General features: G+C 41.5%; 1 protein-coding gene across 4 annotated transcripts in view; it reads right to left on the bottom strand.

Annotated features, from left to right (window-relative positions):
• The window catches only part of ARHGAP22 (Rho GTPase activating protein 22), a 126,068-nt gene that overhangs the window by 89,564 nt on the left and 16,769 nt on the right, over positions 1-19,735 (bottom strand). For 3 of the 4 annotated variants that reach the window (XM_038141255.1, XM_038141256.1, XM_038141257.1), the window contains exon 3: positions 18,235-18,322. In XM_038141255.1, the coding sequence (XP_037997183.1) occupies positions 18,235-18,322 (88 nt within the window). Of the gene's footprint in view, positions 1-982; positions 1,130-18,234; positions 18,323-19,735 lie in introns of those variants that run through there. The other variant, XM_038141260.1, reaches the window with a different exon arrangement.

Here is a 19,735-nt window from a genome sequence, read left to right on the forward strand (position 1 = left end):
CCAGTGTGTTTATTTTCCCTCCCTTTGTCTCAAAACTAGAGTGTGTGTGCTAAATTTCTACCATTATCTGAATCATATTTCCAGCGTAGTGACTATTAAGGGTGTTTCTTCCAAAGTTTTGCACAGGAAGCAATTTCCCCCCTATTTTCTCAAGAATCCAACTTCGGAGGATTTTGATAACTAAAACAGAATTATTTTCAGCTGTCAAAAAGTCTAAACAGTCAAGCATTTATTCTACAAACTCCAAGCACAGTAACATTTTTGAACACTATTCTTATGAGACTGCTTTCTACTGAGGAAAGCTGCATTTCTCTCTGGGCTCACATACCATCTACTCTTAGAGCCCCTAAATATCAACTATAAACTTTTCCCAAAACAGACAGGATGTCAGAGGCTGGTCTCAACACATAAACCCATGCAGGAACCATCCTGGAAGTAACTGAAAATCCTTAGGAGAATTCCAGTAGCTTTAAGTGCATTGGAGACACTGCCTCCTAAAGCAGTTTCTTCTAGACTACTGTGAGCTCGATCCTTCAGAAAACATCCAAGTCCTCCACTACACAGAACAGATGAGGAAAGACTGTCAGCTAATGCTACTGCCACGTTAACAGCCTTTCTGAAAAGAAACAACCAGTTTCCCTCCTATCAAATTTTACTTGTTAGTGGAGAAAAAGAAGAGCCAAGGATTGTGTTTAAAGCTTAAGATGACATCGAGACGGTTTTTAAGGGTTTAGTTTGCCGAGTTTTTCTGAACCACGGAAGAAGTGGTGGCACCTCCCGAAGGACTAGACACGGAACACGGCAGACGGAGGGAGACCGGCCTGCTTTCGCACTGCCCCGGTGCCGTCGCCGCAGAGGGCAGCGGAGCCCGCGGCTCCCGAGCGGCGCTCGCCCCGCGGGGCTGCGCGCACCCGCCGCCGCCGCGCCGCCCGCACCGGGCAAGGAGAGTTTCCCCGTCACATCCCAGGGGGGAGTTAGTTACCTCTGGGCTCCTCACGGCAGCCTTTGCAGGAACACAGCCCCATGGCAGGTGGCAGCGTCCCTCGCGGCCCCAGCCAGCCCGCTCCCTGCCAGGCGGGGCCGCCTCCAGCATCCCTGGCAGCGGGGCGGGCAGCCGGGCAAGGGCTCCCGAGAGGCTACGCAGGGGCAGCGGCAGGTCGGTGCCCCGGAGCCCCCCGCCTTTGTCGCCCGTATTTCCAGGCGGCCTCGAGGCAGAACTCAGCGCTTCACGGCTCCCTGCCCCTTAAACCGCGCCGGCTTATTAATTATAGTCGCCCCTTTGAAGGGGTGAGAGCCACCGGAGCCTGCTTTATGCGAGAGGCTCTCCGATGGCCAGAGGGAAACAGACACCCAGCGTAAACCTTCAGTGTGCATAAAAAGATACCAGATAGACTATTTCACCTCTTGCAAAACTCTCTCAGGACAGGACAGGGTCATATGGTATATCCCCCACAAGAGTAAACACCATATATCTGAGTCTCCACAGAGATACCGAGTGTTACAGGGACCTTGCATTCTTGCAAAGGTCAGCGCTGCTCTAGCAATATTCTGAAGGCTCATTTACACACTCACTTTTAATTGCATTAACCTAACTGAGTCACTAGCCACAAAGACAAGATAAGCTTTTTGTTTCGGGATAAGGAAAGAACAACATCCCTATAAGAGATGTTTGCTGGATCTCTAATCCCTCTGTGCTTGTTCCCTAGACCCTACAGCACTTCACGCAGCACGGACCCTGCTTATTGAAGCCCCAGTGCCCAGGTGCAGCAATGCCCACAGCACTGCAGCAGAGACACAGTTTGTTTTACACACCAACTCACAGGCAAACTGTCTGCCTTTGCAAAGCTTGGATCAAGCTAGAGTTTGATGTCACAAGAAAGCGACTGAATGATAAAGTCTTTTCCAGGCTGTACCCTGCAGAGAAATACACTCTCTGATACCAGTGTGCAATGCACAAAAATTAGTTCGGGTGGGAGGGGAGAAAGCTAAACAAATAGAGGTTTGTGGGTGGGGGAGGTAACAAGGAGCTACATCTTTCAGTACAGTTAAAATACCAGAAACAGCCTGAGCCCAAGAACTGATCTGCAGCTCCAGCTCCCAGTACATATCCAGAGCCAGTACATATCTCAGCTCCCAGTACATATCCAGAGCCAGTACATATCTCAGCCGCTTGAGGTTGAGCTAAAGTTCTTCAGAATGGACTTGCAGGACACAAAATGAATGACCTAAAGGGTAGATGTCTATCAGGTCTCCCATCATTAAAAAGAAAAAAAAAAAAAAAAAAGAAAAACAAAACAAAAAAACTACAATAGTGTTCTACAGAGAGGTCCTTCTGCAGAGTATTCGGCTGTTAACTGCACACTTGAGCAATCCCAGAGTATGAGCATTCATTAGTTAGCACAAAAAAACCAAAACAAAACCAAATCCCACACAGGATGGAAGACGGACAAGGCAGGAAATCTTTCCCACTGCCACCAAACATACTAGAGGAAGTTCAAGATACTCCTGCAAGAGAACTGAAGGAAATCCAGTATTCTGGCTTTGCTGGTACCAACTTGTTCCTCTTGGATAGATGTGTGAGAATTCATCTCAGTTGTCTTGTTGAGCCTCTAAACTCGTCAGACAGTGCCAATAGCTGACAGCTGCTTGGAAATCCATCTCTTGTGCAGAGCATTCCCTTGCCCTTGTAAAGCAGCAGATACTTCCCATTTCTCTTGGCTAGAGGGTGATCTGATCTCAGGGAAGAGGCACGTGAACCACCTGCTTGAGGGGCTGGACAATCTCCTGGCAACTCTTCTCCATTTCGTTTTAAAGCAAGCTCCTGGCAGCCCTCAGTGGGGGGAGTTTTCCAAGCTCCGGAAAAGCCAAAGTGTTTGCTAAGGGCACTGTCAGAGCATTGGCAGATAACAGATGGAAAAAGCATCCTCCTCTCCAGCTGCTCCAGCCTGGCAGCCAGGTCAGCTCCATGGAAAGGTACTGGATGCTGTATGTCAGAGGAACCCCCAGACTACCTACAAGATACTGAAATTTGAGTATTTAAGAAGTTTTAGGATGCATATTACTTCTCATGGACAGGTAGAGGCTGTTGAAGAGTTTGGCACACGTGCTTAGTTCAGACAATCTGACAGCTTCAACAAAGCATGTCAAGAATTTTTTTGGTTTTTTTCATTTCTATTACTGAAACATTACAGTTTTAAACTCTCCTTATTTTCATAAAATATTTTGGAAACTAACAAAAAGTTTGTCTTACCTTTTGACTATGTGACATTACCTAAAGGAATTAAATGGTCGCAGATGAAAATAGCTGAGAGTCATTTACTGCAATAACCACCACCATGTATTTAAAATAGCAATCTTCAGGTGCATTCATGGCAAGAGGAAGGCAAAGCCTCTGATATCCCTGCCATGTAGACATAGTATGACATTACCAAAAAGCATCACTGTACAAAATGGAGCTAAAGAACACTCAGTCCTTCCCTCACTTTTACTCCAGATGGCAAAAAATCACAGTGAAGGTCAGCAATAAAATAAGCCAATATTGACAGCTTCCAGAAAGCCATCCAAAGCTTGCATATAAGTGAACCATCCATGCTTTGAGTTCCACAGCAAAATACAAATTTCATCCAAAACAAAGCAGTTCTTCAACACTAGCTTATTAAAAAAAAAATCATTGAAGAAAAATCTTCAATGCATTGGTGACTTTGATAGATATTGGTGTCAGTCTTGAATGTAAAAAAATTTGAAAAAATACACTCAGAAAAGACAAAACACTCAGGGAAAAAATTATAGCTAAAGAGTTGTTCACTGAAAATTCAACCAAAAAAGTGTGAGTGAAATGTGATTAAATAAAGACCCGTAATATCTAGTATTCTAATATACTATAACCACTACCACCTCTTTTATAAGCTGAAAAATCCATATAAATAATATAATCCAGGACATTCATGCTCTACATACCTTCAGTGCACTTTGCAGATCATTTGTCTTTTAACTTCAGAGGGCACTCATTAAGTTTCCTAAAATTTAACCCAATAGGTGTCTGTTGTCAAACATACTGCCAGTCCAAATCCTGGCAGACAGAAGGAGCTAGCAGGGGATCAGGCCAGCAGAGTGCATGCATACAAACCAGATACCATTTTTTGGGGGAAGAGGAGTGGTACCATCAAGATTAAAACAAAACAAAATAATTTTGAGATAACTGAGCAATGTTTGGGAGATGCAGAAGTCAGATGTCTAGATCTGTCATCCCGTGGGAAATTCAAGATTCTTTAATGTCTAAGCCACACTTAGTTTCTCCTTTGAATGCAGTCAGGCCCAGGCAGATCATCTCAGCAGTCAGCTAATGAAGGTAAGAGCGTAGAACTGACCCTTAAATATTTTGCATAAATAAAGGCAACCCTAGAAACTCTCATCCTAGACCCTAACATGTTGATTGATTGCTACAGGTGCAAGGTCTGACACAACCTGAAGGGTTGGAAGGTACAACACAAGATTAATGTATGAAAGATAGCCAAACCTGTCTGGGTCAAATAAAATCGAGATTTTATATATAATTTGTAATATTATATAAAATGCATTTATATTTACACACTGCAAAAATTTCAAGTAGGTATTAGCCTATTTGTGCAGCAAGAAAGGTGGATATGCTTGCACTTCATCAGCCACAAAACTCACTCACTCTGCAGTACGATTCTTTTCAGACTAATTTCAGTTAATACACGTAAGTCAGTCTGTATAGCAGGGGCTGCTCAAGGTGGGATTTCTCTAATTCTTAACAATTTGACCTTTTAGACCTAGAGTTAACCATGCATGTCTTCTCCTTAAACAGCACACACCAACTTTAGACTAGGGTTTACAACATCAGGAGCCCAGAGTTCAATGTCTAAATTTGGATTTCAAATGCTAAAACATTAGGCTGATCTTTCAAAAACTCCAAGGACTTAACAGATCCTTGTAAAATGAACTGGTGCAGACTGAGTGTCTTAAGAATTTTTGAATAAACATCTACTTTGCACTTTTTTTTTTTCCCTCTAGCCATAGCTCTTTGTTCCACCATCTGAAATTCTTGATTTAAAGTTTATATTCCCTCTCATTTCTTAAGAAATACAGTAGGGTATTGCCTGATACTGAAAAGGAAAGCCAGCTGCTAAACACTGCTGTGTGAAAAATGAACTTTTATATTTCTGGACAATGCTAGACATCTGGAAGCCAGAGGTAAAGATTTCAGTTTTAGTTAAGCCAACCAGTTATATTCTGGGGGAAAAAAATACTCTGACCAAGTAAATTTTTAAAAATTGCAAGATGGCAGAGGAATAGGTTATTCTTCTTCAATGATTTATTGCAGACATGACAGAATATTAGTGGCTGAAGGTATTTATTAATCATTCCTTTACTAGGAAACAAATGGTTTTTGTGATTCTCAACTATATCAGAATTATATCTCTAGAACTAAGCAAGCATTCATTTTCGAAGATTTTTTTAGACATAAGACCATGATTACATAGCTTTGGGGATTTTACTCACCATTTCCTCCTCCCCAAGAGGCAAAAACTTGTCTGAAGAACATAAATGTTAACACCATCTTGCATCGTTACTATTAAACAGGTGAGCTGGGCTTCACAGAGAATGGACCTAAGCCAGCCAGTATGAAACATGCACTCGTGAAAAGCTCACAATTTATGCTAATACCCATGCTCAAAATTCAGAAGAATGTGCTAGAATTTTCAAGCTTGGCCAATAAAAGCTTGTTTTGACTGATCTGTAAAATTATTTATACTATGATCTTCTCCATATCAATCAAGTAATCTGTAAACCAGGAGAAATTATAGACTTCCTCTTCAAAAGTTAAAGCCTTCATAAAATGAAAAGTTTACTTTCTAAGTCAGATTAAGGATGGATTATTCCCAGGACTTCCAAAACACGGGGTGAAGCAAGTAGAAGTGGCTTGCCAGGCCACAGTAGAAACACCCCATGACTCTCCACAGATTTCCAAATAGCCATTGGACTCAGAAGAAAGAAAAGACTATTCTGGCAATGCAATAACAGAGATAGGAGAGTGCATTACAACCAGTCTTAGTTCATATCTATCTAAATACTCTAACCCCCTTAAAGACCAACTACATTTCTTATAAGAGCCTGAAACTACAAAGTGAATTTTCTAGCCTGGTATTTATGAATAAAGTGACATGCTACCTCCCCTAAGGCTTTTTCCTATGGGAGCAGAGCAATGTAAACCATCCTCACCCTTTCAAACCCCAGTCTTCATCATCCCCTGCCCTCCAAATACACACTTCTAGTATGCTTAATATAAACTGCAAAGGAAATGTTTTTGAAAACTCCAGTTATCTGGGCTCCTAAGACTCTGAAAAATAACCTGCTGAGAGAAGAATGAGACCTTCATTGTTTAAAGGAACAATTTATAGTTCATCTGTTTTTCACAGAAGACATTAGCACAGAAAACATGAGTTCAATGTAGATATATCACCAGACTGTATGAGAGACAGCATGAAAGTACATATTTTGTATTCACAGGTTGCCTTGCCCCAAGTGACCTAAAATACATTCATGTTAACCAGGTTAGGCTAAGTTTACAACGGAGCACAGATCTGTTAAGAAAAGGCTCACAGGCAGAAAAAAAAAGGATCAAAAGTCACCTGTTCTGTCAGGAGTAACATTTCAAAACATCTGGCCTTTTCCTATTAAAGAATTTCTAGTCCAGAAAGAGTCAAAAGATATCAGCTTATAAAAAGTTCACCTGATTTGACTAGATTCTTTCTCTTCTCCATCCAGTCACAGTAATTCCAAGAGAAATTCAGTCACACCACCTGACACTCCCATGACAATAATTTTCACTGCATTTGGACATTTTTTCATATTAATGGAATATGAAAATGGCCATATTTTAGGAGATTCACAGGTATCCACTTTCTTTGCTTTTTCCTTCAAATAATGACTCTGCAGCCTAAAGCACTTGTGAAGTGCAAAAAGGAATTCCCTGAATTCTGATGAACTCAAAAAATTAAAGAATTTTAGGTGCAGTCATTAACAAATGAAGAAAGCTTGGTTGGAAATTGCAATATAGTTTTAACCACACTATGCTAGAGAGTACCTCCCCAGGTTTTCACTCTGAGGGCATCAGCAAGCTCTTGGGCCTCTGGCATTGAAGTACAGAGGGAACACAAAAAAATCCCAAATAGCCAAGCCTTACACATGGACAAGGTTCCCTTTTGCAACTGGTCACGGCTGAGCTGCCCTTGTTACTGTTCCATTTTTGGCAGCAGAAAGGCAGTGTTGGCTGGAGTGCTAGCACAGCTCTCAGCAGCAGGTAGGCACACCGGCTGACATCAGCAATTCCTGCCTGACACTGCCATGGATCCATAGCTGCTCTTGCACAGTTCACACCAGCTTACAGCCCAAAGGGGAAGATCAGCTAAGCACACAGATTGTAAGAAGCAGCTTTACTGCAAATACCTGAAAGCATCTTGCTGCCCTAAGCACTCACAACTGCTGAAAGGAACCCTTTCCTAACAGATCCCAGTGCCCACAGAGCAGACAGCCAACTATTAATGTATGCAAGCTTTGCACTCACTAACTTCAAATAATCCTTGCGCCTAGAAAGAGGAGAGGATCTGCTTTGCCCCACAGAGAGAGAACTCTTCACTGGCTGCAGAACCTAAAGCTAATGGCATAAAGGTCTGAGCTTGATCGAAAATATCTGGACTCCAATAGCCAAGGATGTCTTGCTGAAGGCAATTAAGGAATAACTCCTTATGTGTAGCCTAGTATTTTCATTGAAGTTACCAAGACGAAAGCAGAACCCTGTGCTGATTTTGGCATTAAAAACGAAAGCAAAACTGTGCTGTCCAAGAGGAAACAGCTGCAACCTCAAAACACTACTAAGAGGGAACATTGAATTTCCTCTCACTGGTCCTCCTCAATCCTTACGTATCCCCTTCAATAAGACAGTCACCCTACAGGCCCACAGCAGCAATTACAACACCTTCCACCAGCTTCAGAACCAGGGCTGAGGTGATAAAATTTCTCTTATCCAGCATGATCATAAGCACAGTATTTCCATTTGTACTAACTTCCTCTGTTCTCAGCTGCAATGTGTTTGGGTCACAGAGCTAACTAAAGGTAGGATATCTACTTCCATGTTCTAGGGTGCTGGCAACAAATGACACTTATCATCTGTGCCCAAGACCTATAAAGGACACAGGGACAGAAACAAGCAGCTGAAAACTGGTCTGCCCACTCAAAGTGAACCAGAATTAATTTAATCTGGAAAATATCTTCTGCTGAACCCTTCCAGAAGACATAATTTTGAGTCTCTAATTCATATACAAACCACATGCTGTAAAACCAGAGCCTTTGTGATCTCTGTGGAGCAGAAGGATTTTCACGCAATAGTGATCATTGCAGACACTCTTCTTTGTGTTAATAAAAGCAATTTTTCTCCTCATTACACTATTATGCCAGTACAACCTTTCTTTTGACACAATTGTACTAGAGCAGAATTACTAATATAGACAAGGCTCTTCATCTCTCAAGTTAGTAGTTGTCAGAGTGCTTATAAATCTTCATAGTAAAATACACAATCCAAAATTCAGGGAAGCAACACAGTTTGCACAATTATCCTTCAATGCAAATGATACATAGTCAGTTTTAAGAGTCTGTTGTCTTACACACACTTTCTTTTAAAATTGTATACTTTTGATTTCACAGCTGTTTTCTTTGTCAAATTCCTCCTGGCCCTGCCCCCAAGTTTTCATGTCCGTCTGGCAGTTGGTGGTTAAAAACAAACTCCAAAACTAATAACAGTGCTTTAGGAGTCCAGGATGATACATAACATCTTTGATAATGAGTGGAAACATGGGTATCAACATCTTAAGTGGACTTCACTTAGATGAGCAATGGACCCTTGCTAAGATTCAAAGGCAGACTTTGGAAGAATGTCTCTTTACAGGTCTGTACACCTAACAGAATAGAGACAGAAGACACCAAATTTGATAAAGTAAACATTTAAAGTCTGTCAAAAGAAAAAACTGTGTAATGACCAGTGACCTGAACTTTGGCTTCCTAATGGAAGAAATCACATTCCTTTCAATTAGAGTGCTTGAAAAAAATTAGGAATATTAAGCTCATCAGCATGTACTACACTATACAGACCATAGTCCTGACTCCAGCTGCCTCACTGCCTTTAGAGAGCAGTACCTTGAGCAGAGCCCCTCTGATGAGTACAGTAGAGACACTGTGAAGCTTATAACAAACTTTAGGGAATAAAGTTGTTGTAATGCTAGTAAATTCAACATATATTAGCCATAAGAACACCCAGCACTCATGCATTCCCCATAGTGAAACAATACCCGGATAACTAGTACAGGGAGTTAAATCCCTTCCCAGTAAAAAAACAAACACTCCCCCCCAAAAAACTCCGAAACCACAAAAAATACCGAACCAACCAAACAAACAAAACCCCCTGCACGTTCTTAAGCTGGGTGTAATGTATGCTACCCCACAGGCAATACATCCTTGTCATATTTCCTCCTCCCTGTGAAGTTAAAAAAGCCCAGAGCAAGCAAGTTCTCACTGATAGCACAGTAATTATCCCTAAACCATTTCAGACAAATCCAGAGGGGGTTTTGCCTGTGAACCCTCTCTCACAGGTGTTTGACACTGGGCCAGCTGCCACTTCAAACTGGTACTAGTGCATTCATAAACACCCCAGACATCAGTTTCTCAGTTGTTTTCTCTTTTGGATCCTGGATCAACACACTATCAGCTGCACCTCCCTTTCCCCTCCACACTTTTTGTGGGCCTTGTAAGAAGAACCTGTGTTTTAGTTTTCTTACCTTCGCTTCCCAGAATGACTTCCACATTGTATTTCCAAGTCAGTGTATTCTACTGAGCAGCTAAGGTGCAGTGCTAACAGGTACCTCAAAAACATGAGTGGTGCTGCCCTACAGGATTGCCAGTATCATACAACAGGATCACAGAACCATTAGGGTTGGAAAGGACCTCTAAGACTGAGTCCAGCCTTTGACTGAACATCACAATGTCAACTAAACCATACCATTAAATGCCATACCTATTCTTTTCTTGAACACTTCCAGAGACAGTGACTTCACCACCTCCCTGGGCAGCCTGTTCCAAGGCTTGACAAGACTTTCAGTGAATAAATTCTTCCTAATGTCTGCCCTGAACCTCCCCTGGCACAGCTTGAGGCCTTTTCCTCCTGTCTTTATTTCACTTCTGCTGGAATTTAGCGTGTGCTGTGACATTGCCATATATCATGTATCTTATTTTACTTAATCAGGCTAACCTAACAGAGTACTTTACTAGCCTCAGAGATCCCAGACATTGCATAAATCTTGTGGAGAATGCACCCACTGTTATTGCAAATGGGAACACAGCTGTTTCTGGGGTTGAATAAAACTTAACCCATAACAGCAGCAACAGAGCGCACAAGGTGTACAACATCACTGAAGACTTGATTTCTGATAAAACTAGCAAGAAATATAGAGATGGTACTACATAACTGATCATGCTGACAGTTTGATAAGGATATCTCTGTGAAACAAAACTGTACTTGCACCAGAACATTAAAAAAAAAAAATCCCTCTACTAACTACACATGCCTTAGGACTTGTATATTATCCTCAAGGCAGAATATTCAATATTAGAACTCACTCTGGAAGCTCTCAGCAGGAAGTAGTCAAAATCTTACCTAATTTGCACTGAAAAATCAACCTGAGGAGATCAAATGATGCCTTGTACATTTCCACTACAATGTGCCATCACACTACAAAGCTGTATTTCTATACTCAATGGGCAACCTATATAAAATGCTATATTTGTCTCTCAGGAACACAATGGGTTAATAAAGATTGCTCAAAGCCAGTCAGAGGTTACATTTTAATGATCTGCACTAGCAGAAAGCCCTACTCATGAAACTTCTTAAGTCTCATGCTCCTTTCACAGCAGGCCTTATGCGACTGCAATTGAAGTTTTAAAAACCATCATTCTTCTTTAAAGCCAGCACATGCATTAAAGACAGCTAGGTGCTACTGATCAGGGATCAAATGCAGAACTTCTCCTGGAATACAAATGCCAGGACAGCAGAACACAGGGATGCTATTGCAGCCCATTTCCAGTCCTACTTTCAGCTGCCCACGGCCCCAGAGCACTGAGGGATGAAGACAGTACAATTTGAAGTAGATCAAACACTTCTAATAAAACAAAGGCAGGATCTTGTTTATTTCATGAAGCAGGATCATTACCTGCCAAATGCAAACATAAGCCTTGGGCATTGCATATGCTAGGGGAAAAAAGAAAACAATGCAAAAAGCAATTTACAGGGTGCAGGTGCCTCCTGATGCCCTTCAAGATGTTTTCAATTGATAACGTAAGGTGAGCCAAAACATTCTTAACTATCAGAGAGCCTCATCGCCCTCAGGGGAAAAGAGGAGCCCAATAACCTTTCTGCCCAAAACTCTGGATGCAGTCCCAAGACCTTCACCTGCAATGAGTCATCACTTTAAGCAGGCAGAAGAGGATTGGTCAAGCTGTAGGGATACAGCACTGGACTGAACTCAACACTTAGTGAAATCAATAAGGTTACATGAATTGAGAGCAAAGTTCAGTCCTTTCTTTTCCACATTTTATTTTCATAAGAACTCAGTGACATGATCCAGACAAGCATTCAGGGAAAGTACAGATCAGAATATCAGTAAGCAGAGAAGCCTTGCTTACAGAAGATTTGAGCTGCTAGCTTTTATCTGCACAAGGGAAATGAGGGACTCCAGTAATAACACAAGTACCAGTTCATCAATTTAAATCCATTAGTAAAACAAGCCTAGAAATACTGGCAGCTGATTGATACTTCTGTTGAACTAAAGGAAGTTATCACGGTCTGGACAGGCCATACAAGTTCAATAAAAGAATCTCAGTAGAATTAGAAAAGGAGTAATCCCAAGGAAGGCAGTTGGTACCTTTTGGAAAACGCCAATGTATTGAAATTGCAAAATTCTGAAGATACATATTTTGAAAAATAAGTTTAGCAGGCTCAGAATGGGGAAAGAGGAAGACAGTCAGACAGATGCCACTAAATAGCCCAATAAGCACTGGGTCAGTATATTAACCTGAAACAGTGGAGACCTACCTCCAAGTGGATTCCCCCCACAGTCATTACTGTATGTGTCTCTACAGAACAGGTTCTGCTCTTATATTACAGTTTTAAGACCAAAACAAGATTGGAAGAGGTAAACAATTTGAACTGGAATGTTTTCAAAGACTGTTGATTTTGGCATCTGAGACAGCAGCTGTACATTGTGAATACATGGAGTGTGTTCAGTATAGAATATTACAGAATCACAGAATATTCTGAGTTGGAAGGGACCCACAAAGATCATCAAGCCCAGCTTTTACATGAATGATCCATACGGGCATCAAGCCCACAACCTTGGCATCATTAGCAGCTCACTCTAACCAACTGAGCAAATGTGCAGGAATGTATTCGTTACTGTATTCTGCCTGCAGAGCACAGTATTGGCTTCACAGGCTGGGCAAAGACGTAGTCAGGGAACTCCTGCTTGTTGATTTGCTTTGAGGGGACACGACTGAACAAAACAGAGTAGGTAGTTTCCTCTGAGAGGATGAACTCACGCTCCAGGGATTCAAGGCACGTGCCATCAGACAGCGAGAGCCCAAGGGAAGCTGGAAAGAACCAGCACCATCTAGTGCTCAGGAGAGACCGAGCAAGCCGAACAGGGAGAACAGCGCACCAACACTCCCCAGGCACAGAAATTCAGGATACACACTTTCAGGGAAACTCAAACTGCACTTGAGCATAAAAAGACACTGCAGCTGGGAAAAGGCAAGCAGATGTACCCGCCATCATCTGAGTGTTAAACCATTATTACCTTAGAGGTCTCAACCCAAGAAAACAGGTAATAATACAAAACTGTTTCCAGACTCTGACTACAAAGAAAGCATACTTTTATCATTCTGGGCACTCCTTTGGAAAGACAATTCAGAAAAAAACATTTATTGTTTCTCACCCCTCAAAAAATGGAAAAGTCCATCTTATGTTCCAAGAGACAATTAGGTTTTTTAATGACATAAAAGTGCATGTTCTCAGCTATGCTCCAGACATCTAGAAGTAATAAACACAGATCTGACAGGGCCCTCCACTGCAAAACCAACACCACCAATCCTCTTGTCCAGGTCAATGCAATGCCATGGATATGGTAACATCCACAGCTCTCTCTTGCTAAGAGTTTTCAGAATGTACTGCTGCAACTACTCTGTCCTGAACTTTCTTGTAAGACCCAAAATTACTTTATTTTGCTGTCATTTCCCTAGTCAATATGGTGGATGCCAAATCACAGGAATCTAAATATACCTCTCAAATATCAACATCATCACATATTCAGATATGCACAGTCAGTTTTCAGCTGTAGACTTCAGGAGAAAACTTAATTACCAATGGCAAACTCAGGATCCTGCTGTTAATTAGAATTGCAATTTGCATTGAATAATAGAGAACATGGAATGATTTTCAATGTATGAATTTCTAATTTCTCCTCCCGGTATTTTAATTACATAGCATCTCAACAGGAACTAAGATAAAAAGGCCACAAAAATAGCTTAATTGGTGTCGATCACCTGGGATGCAGAAGCGTACCACAGATCAGACTGCTCTGTGGGCACCATTCCACCTACTGGTACAAGACAAACAAGCTGCCACTCCAGCTTCTCTGTCAGACACTGTCAACAAGACAAATGGACCCCCTACAGAACAAGTAGACAACAATTACTGTTCCTGTAAGAATTAGGACTCCTACCTTCTTATTCTGCATTTCTTGATTTTCCTTCTTGTTATATAGCTCAACCAAGGCCATGAAGCAGCTTCTGCATAAGCCCTGCACAAAGTTTCTGCATGAGGCATTTTGCCCCAGCCTAACTTCTGGCATAATGCAACCACTACTCCATCTTTGAAGGATTCAGTATTCCAAGCAAGTTCCTTTTGTAAGGGCAAGTTGCCTATAGTAAATTCAGTCTTTATAACTAAAAGAGCACACCGTAGAGAACTGATTTCTAAAGTTCTGAAAATAACATTTGACATGTCAATCATGTATAGGCAGTGATCCTTGCTCTGGCTAAGTCTGCAAAAAGACCAAGGTAAAAATTATGAAGAGGACTGAACTGCTGTACTAAAGAGAGGGCTGTTGCTAACTCAACTGGAGCACAAAAAACAACCTGAAGGTGCAGTTTGCACCACCTTAGTTGGATTGACCTGAAGTCCATCTGGTTTGAGAACTTTTTTTCAGTCATGAGAGCTGAAAGATACAATTAGATATACGGAAACAAGATCAACCCCTTCAGCAGCTGTTTCCAATGAATAAATTAAACTCATTACGAAACTGCACTCCAATTCTCATAGAAAGTCTCAGCTAGGAGCTGTCACTGTCACTGTTCACCTTGGCAAAAAGCACTGTGGCAAGAAACCAGAACTAACTATCATCAGTGATAAGGGACATCAAAATGTGTGCCACGAGTACCTTCCTAACTTCTGAACCTTTTTACCATTCCCATTCTTGATTCTAAAAACCTTACTATATCAGGAAATTCTCTGTCTGCAGAAGAACTTGAGCATCTCATAGTGCTGCAAAGACTGGGGAATGAAACTAGGTAGGCCACTTGCCACAAGACATTAAAACACTGTTTCCTAAAAGGTGAGACTTGAGGAGCATTTAAGTTATAAACATCCCTTAAGACTTTCTCAGAGCTTAATCCCTGTGGCTTCTTACAAGCTGCATTACACCACTTCAAAATGCACTGTAACCCCAGGTCAACACTGAGTTGTTCTGTTGCCCCTAGCAACAGCAGATGCTGTTTTTGTTGCCAGATTCGGACTCTTCTCCCAAACAACGTAGATCATTTCCATCCATAAACACCAGCTGCTGTGGAATTATTACCCCAAATGGTACAACATTTGCACCTGACCTCATACTACCCTCATAACTTCACAAAAACATCCCCCACCACCTGATAATGTGCACTGGAATATGAGAGCAACTTGCGCCCATATCTTACCCCACCATTCCACTTTGAACTTCTGTGATGAAGGGAAGCATGAATAGATTCAAAAGGGGTCCAGAAGTTTACACAGTTTCCCAAAAAGGAATATAGAGAATATATTTCAGGAAGTTCTGTCACCAGATCTAACACTGGTTTGACTGTAGAACTGTTCTGCAGTCTCTCATGTCCCTAGTTAACCCTTCTCCCAGCTGCCCTATACAGCTTAGAAATGAACTTGATGAAACATGAATAATACACAATGCCCATCATTAGTTCTTGTTACTCAGCAGAAAATCAATACATGCTCTGTTACAGCACAGGACATGCTGTTACTCCAGTCCCTGCCCTCTGAGGGAACAGCTCTCACAGCCAAACTTAACACAGCCTGCAGCAGAGGAAAGGTGGCAAGATCTCAGCAACAGTTACACAACAAGGACGCTGAATGCCTTAGCCATCAATCACAAAAAAGGGTTTTGGAGATAACTGGTATCACAGACTTTGGAACTCTTTGGCCATTTCTCAGATTTCAGCCTCTTCTCTTTGCCAGATAAATTGATATCAGCTATAGATACCCTTTAGGAATGTTACACTCCATTCTTAATTTTCTTAGTTAAAGCTCTGATGCTTACTAGTGCAGTAAAACCCTAATCTATACTTAGAGCTATTGAATGTACCTGTATTCACAAAATCTCCAACTTAGCTAAGACAGATTTTAAAAAAAAATCTTACCATCCCTATAGAAACTGTAGAGTCTTAGCTTATAGTGGGATAAATGAAACACAATTAGGCAGAAATGTGATCATTGCCACACATCCAACACAGGGAAAGATAGGAAGTCATGGGAAATAAAGATCTGGGGCCTGCAAGATCATTTGTGCTCCCCTTCCTATCTGGCATCTGTTTTAGAGCTGTTCACTATGTGGGTGTTCTGCAGGCTGGCAACCACGCAGAACACAGTCATTTCAGAACACATGCAAAAAAAGAAAAGGCATTAATGCCAAAACCAGCACAGAATAAATGTACTGTGAACAAAATGGGCAACTCTTTGGGCCACATTCTCCAGTAACGTCTGTGTCAATCAAACTCTGTATTGACTGGCTTTTTACAGTGTTTTTCAATATTTACTATCCATATAGCAACTAAGTTTGCTGCAAACAGGATTTAGCTGCATAAGTTAGGGAAAACATCCTAATTTTGCAGACAAGTCAGTGCTACACTAAGACTGAACAGTTTTTTCAGGAAACACAGAAAAGTGCAATGTCAACACACCAAACTGAACACAAATATTCTGGGATCCACAACTATGCTAAACAGTGTCATTTTTTCCTCCTTTCTGAATAGTCCCTTTCAACTAGCCACATGGCCCTGCTTTACCAACTCACCTGAAGCAACAGCTACCTGCAGTTCAAGACAATTCTTTTGCAGACTACAGTAATATAACCTGATAAGTTGGACAAGTAGTACAGAATTACTATTTTGCCATCTGGAATCAGAAGAACTTCAAATCCGCAGGAAACTCAATAAAGCCGGTCTGTGGCTCAGTTAATTATTTCAGATCACTGCCAGAACACATGGGATCATTCACAATCACAACAACCCAAATGTTGTCACATTGGAGGTCCACAGTCCTTCTGCAACAGTATGGGGCACAATTTTTGCAAAATGGTGCAGATGTGTCACATTCAGACCAACATTTAATGTCACTTCCTTGGACATTCTCCATACAGGCAACACTGTGGGCCCAACACCCTGGTGTTTGTGGGGCCCTGCCTATGAGGGCATGGCACAGTGTAAGAGAAAAAAAGGCATTAATAGAGAGTGCACAGTGTTAAGTAAGAGGAAAACAATGAATCTCTTCTCCCCAAGTAGCTTCCTGCATGTCAAACAGAATTCTCTGACTGAGGTGTTGCAAAACACTGCCTGATGGGGTCATTGAAAACCTTACAGCACTGCCTGTTCTTGCTCTGCCTGATACTGTCTCGACAGGGGTGTGCAAAACTGGCATTTTAAGCCAGCCTAACTGGGTGGTAAGAAAAAGACCCCTAAGAGTAAGAGCTCACCTGACTCCCCAGCAGCAACATTCAAATACAGGGGCAAGTGTTTGTTTTTTTAAAAATTCTGTTAAAAAACAAGAGGCAGCCTGAAGCAATTACTTATATCTACCCTACTGACAGCACCAATGCTTTGGGGAGAGACAATGCTAAGCAGCATGGACAGGTAGTCCATGCAGGACAAGCTGGCAGTGAAGTGAAGCATGACTGAGTCAGTGCACTCACAATTTTCATCACAGTCACACTTGTCTGCCTTTCCGTTTCTAGGAGGTGGGTCTTCAGGTACTGGGAGATAGATCAGTCCTTTCAGGGCTCTCATTCCTCTGCTGTAACACTGTAGCAGTGCAACAGGTTTTTTTTTCCTCTGTAGATCCTGCTACCCAAAACTACCTCCAAAATACACTTGTATTTGTGCAGGGTTTGAACACAAACACAATACAAATACTCCCAAACACAATCAGAACTAAATCAAATTGCTCCTGCAACAGGGAACTTAATTCTAAACCTATCCTGGAGATACCAACTCTGTCCCCAGGAAGTGTTATTATGGGAGCTAAAATGACTGCAAAAGTTTTACATGAGTACTACAGTGACAGATCATTAGATTTTCTACCTGAAAAAATTTCAACCTCTCTTCCATGCTAGGCCATTTATTTTCTTAAACCTTTTATCCAAAAGGGAAGTGTTTTGAAGCTTTTCTCTGCCCTCCAACCCACTTCCCAAAATAATTAGTATACATGAAAGAAATTGCATCCAGATACCACTTCTCCCAAAGTTCTGTGCCTGTTTCTCCTGCAACAACCAGAAGAATGCATCCATAGAGAGACCACACAACACTCCAAGCAAAGAGCCTCTCCAAACAGGAAAGTCAAGGATCATGATGCATCTCAACTAATGTAAAATGAAACTGAGGCACCACAGCAGCACTTTTATCCAGAACAAAGAACACCATGTAGTCAAAGTCCCTTTTCTCAGTCTCACTGGATAATCCTGCCAGTGTATCAGAACATACAGAAGTGATCAATACAACTCAATCACCATTAGTGACGACTGATGGGAATGATGTGTTGTTATAGTGAAAGCACAAAAAATGCTGGCATACCTGGAGTAATTTCAAACAGATGTTTCCCTGGGTCATCAGGATTAGGTGGCAGCTCATTCACCTGACTGCCTTGCAGCAGTATCAAACCCTGTAATGGACACAAACATTAGTGAAAAGGGAAAGACCACTAAAAGGGTAAGGAAAAGATGATAAAATGTATAGTAAACTCAAGTCCTGCTCATCTACTGATCCCAACACCTTTCCACAGTTATGAGCAAGAAGAGATTTGAGCTGGTAATCCAGCTGCTTCACTGTCCTTTCTCTCACACTGGACACTGCTGGTTAAGGCCGTTTCCTCTGCAATAACACTACTGTGAACATGCAGAAATTATTCTCCTTGGTTTCCTAATTATCCCTTGCAAGAGTTTCATCTCACATTACATCTACTCTTCCTATATCCTTGCATTTCTAGTTGTAGCATGCATTTGAATAAAATAGCTGACTTTCCAGAGATGCTCAGTACATAGAAGTTCCCAGGGAAATACTTGAAGAGAGCAGCTAATTCAGGTTTGAAAGACAATTGACTACCTTTTAATCCAAAAGACTACAGCTTCCCTAGAAAAAAAAACTGAGTCCCTTTACTTCCCAAGTTCAAATTCTGCCAGTATTCAGCTTCCTTTCCACTTTGAGCCCAAGCATAATTAACACAATGTATTCCAGTTTGGGAGCTTGGCATAGCTGGTGACATAGTATCTTAAAAGTGAACAAAATCCTCTTAACCTATGGAAAAGCTGAAAAAGACATCACAGGAAACTCTTCTCCAGTAACCTGAGTGAAACAAGCATTTAACCTCTGATATTTTAAAGGGTTTTCAGCTAACATTCTTCAGGACATATGCACAATCAGACAGACAAAATACAGTAAGAGCTAGAACTCTCAAGAGTTAAACCATGAAGAAGGTAATCAGCAGTTCCCACTCCTGCACTGAACTGCCTTGGAATGCAAACAGGGTCCAAAGCATCTTTTCTTGATGAACATAAAATGAAGAAAGTTGTTTCAGTCAGGTTTTTCACACATATCTCTGGTTGATGAGAATGTAGTTATGCATGTTTACTGATCTAGCAACAACCAAATGCAAGACACACTGGACCATCGTAATACTGGTAAACAAAACAAATTCTAGTTATGCTATTTGTCAGCTTCCAGATCCACATAGAATGGAGTAATACAGTTAGTGTCTCATGAGACAGACAATTCAGAATTTCAACTAACAGAAGACAACTCATCATGAGAGGTTCGCAATCTTCTCTATAAAACAGTGAAGCCAGCTGTGTTACTTTGCATTGTCACTATTCAGTATAACTTCCATAGCTTTGCTCCTCAGGAATACATCCTCCTACAAATGCTTTGTTCAACAGGGTCAAGACTCAGCTCCTGTATCCCACCTAGTGTAAGGGTGAGGGATGGAAGGACATCGTGGAAGAGAGCACTTAGCAAAGTCCATGCTGAGTGGTTTCTCAAGAATGGTTGTAAGATTTAAAGTTGAGGTAAAATAAGTTAA

This window comes from Motacilla alba, chromosome 6 (assembly GCF_015832195.1).
Source record: "Motacilla alba alba isolate MOTALB_02 chromosome 6, Motacilla_alba_V1.0_pri, whole genome shotgun sequence".
Classification (NCBI taxonomy): Eukaryota; Metazoa; Chordata; class Aves; order Passeriformes; family Motacillidae; genus Motacilla; species Motacilla alba.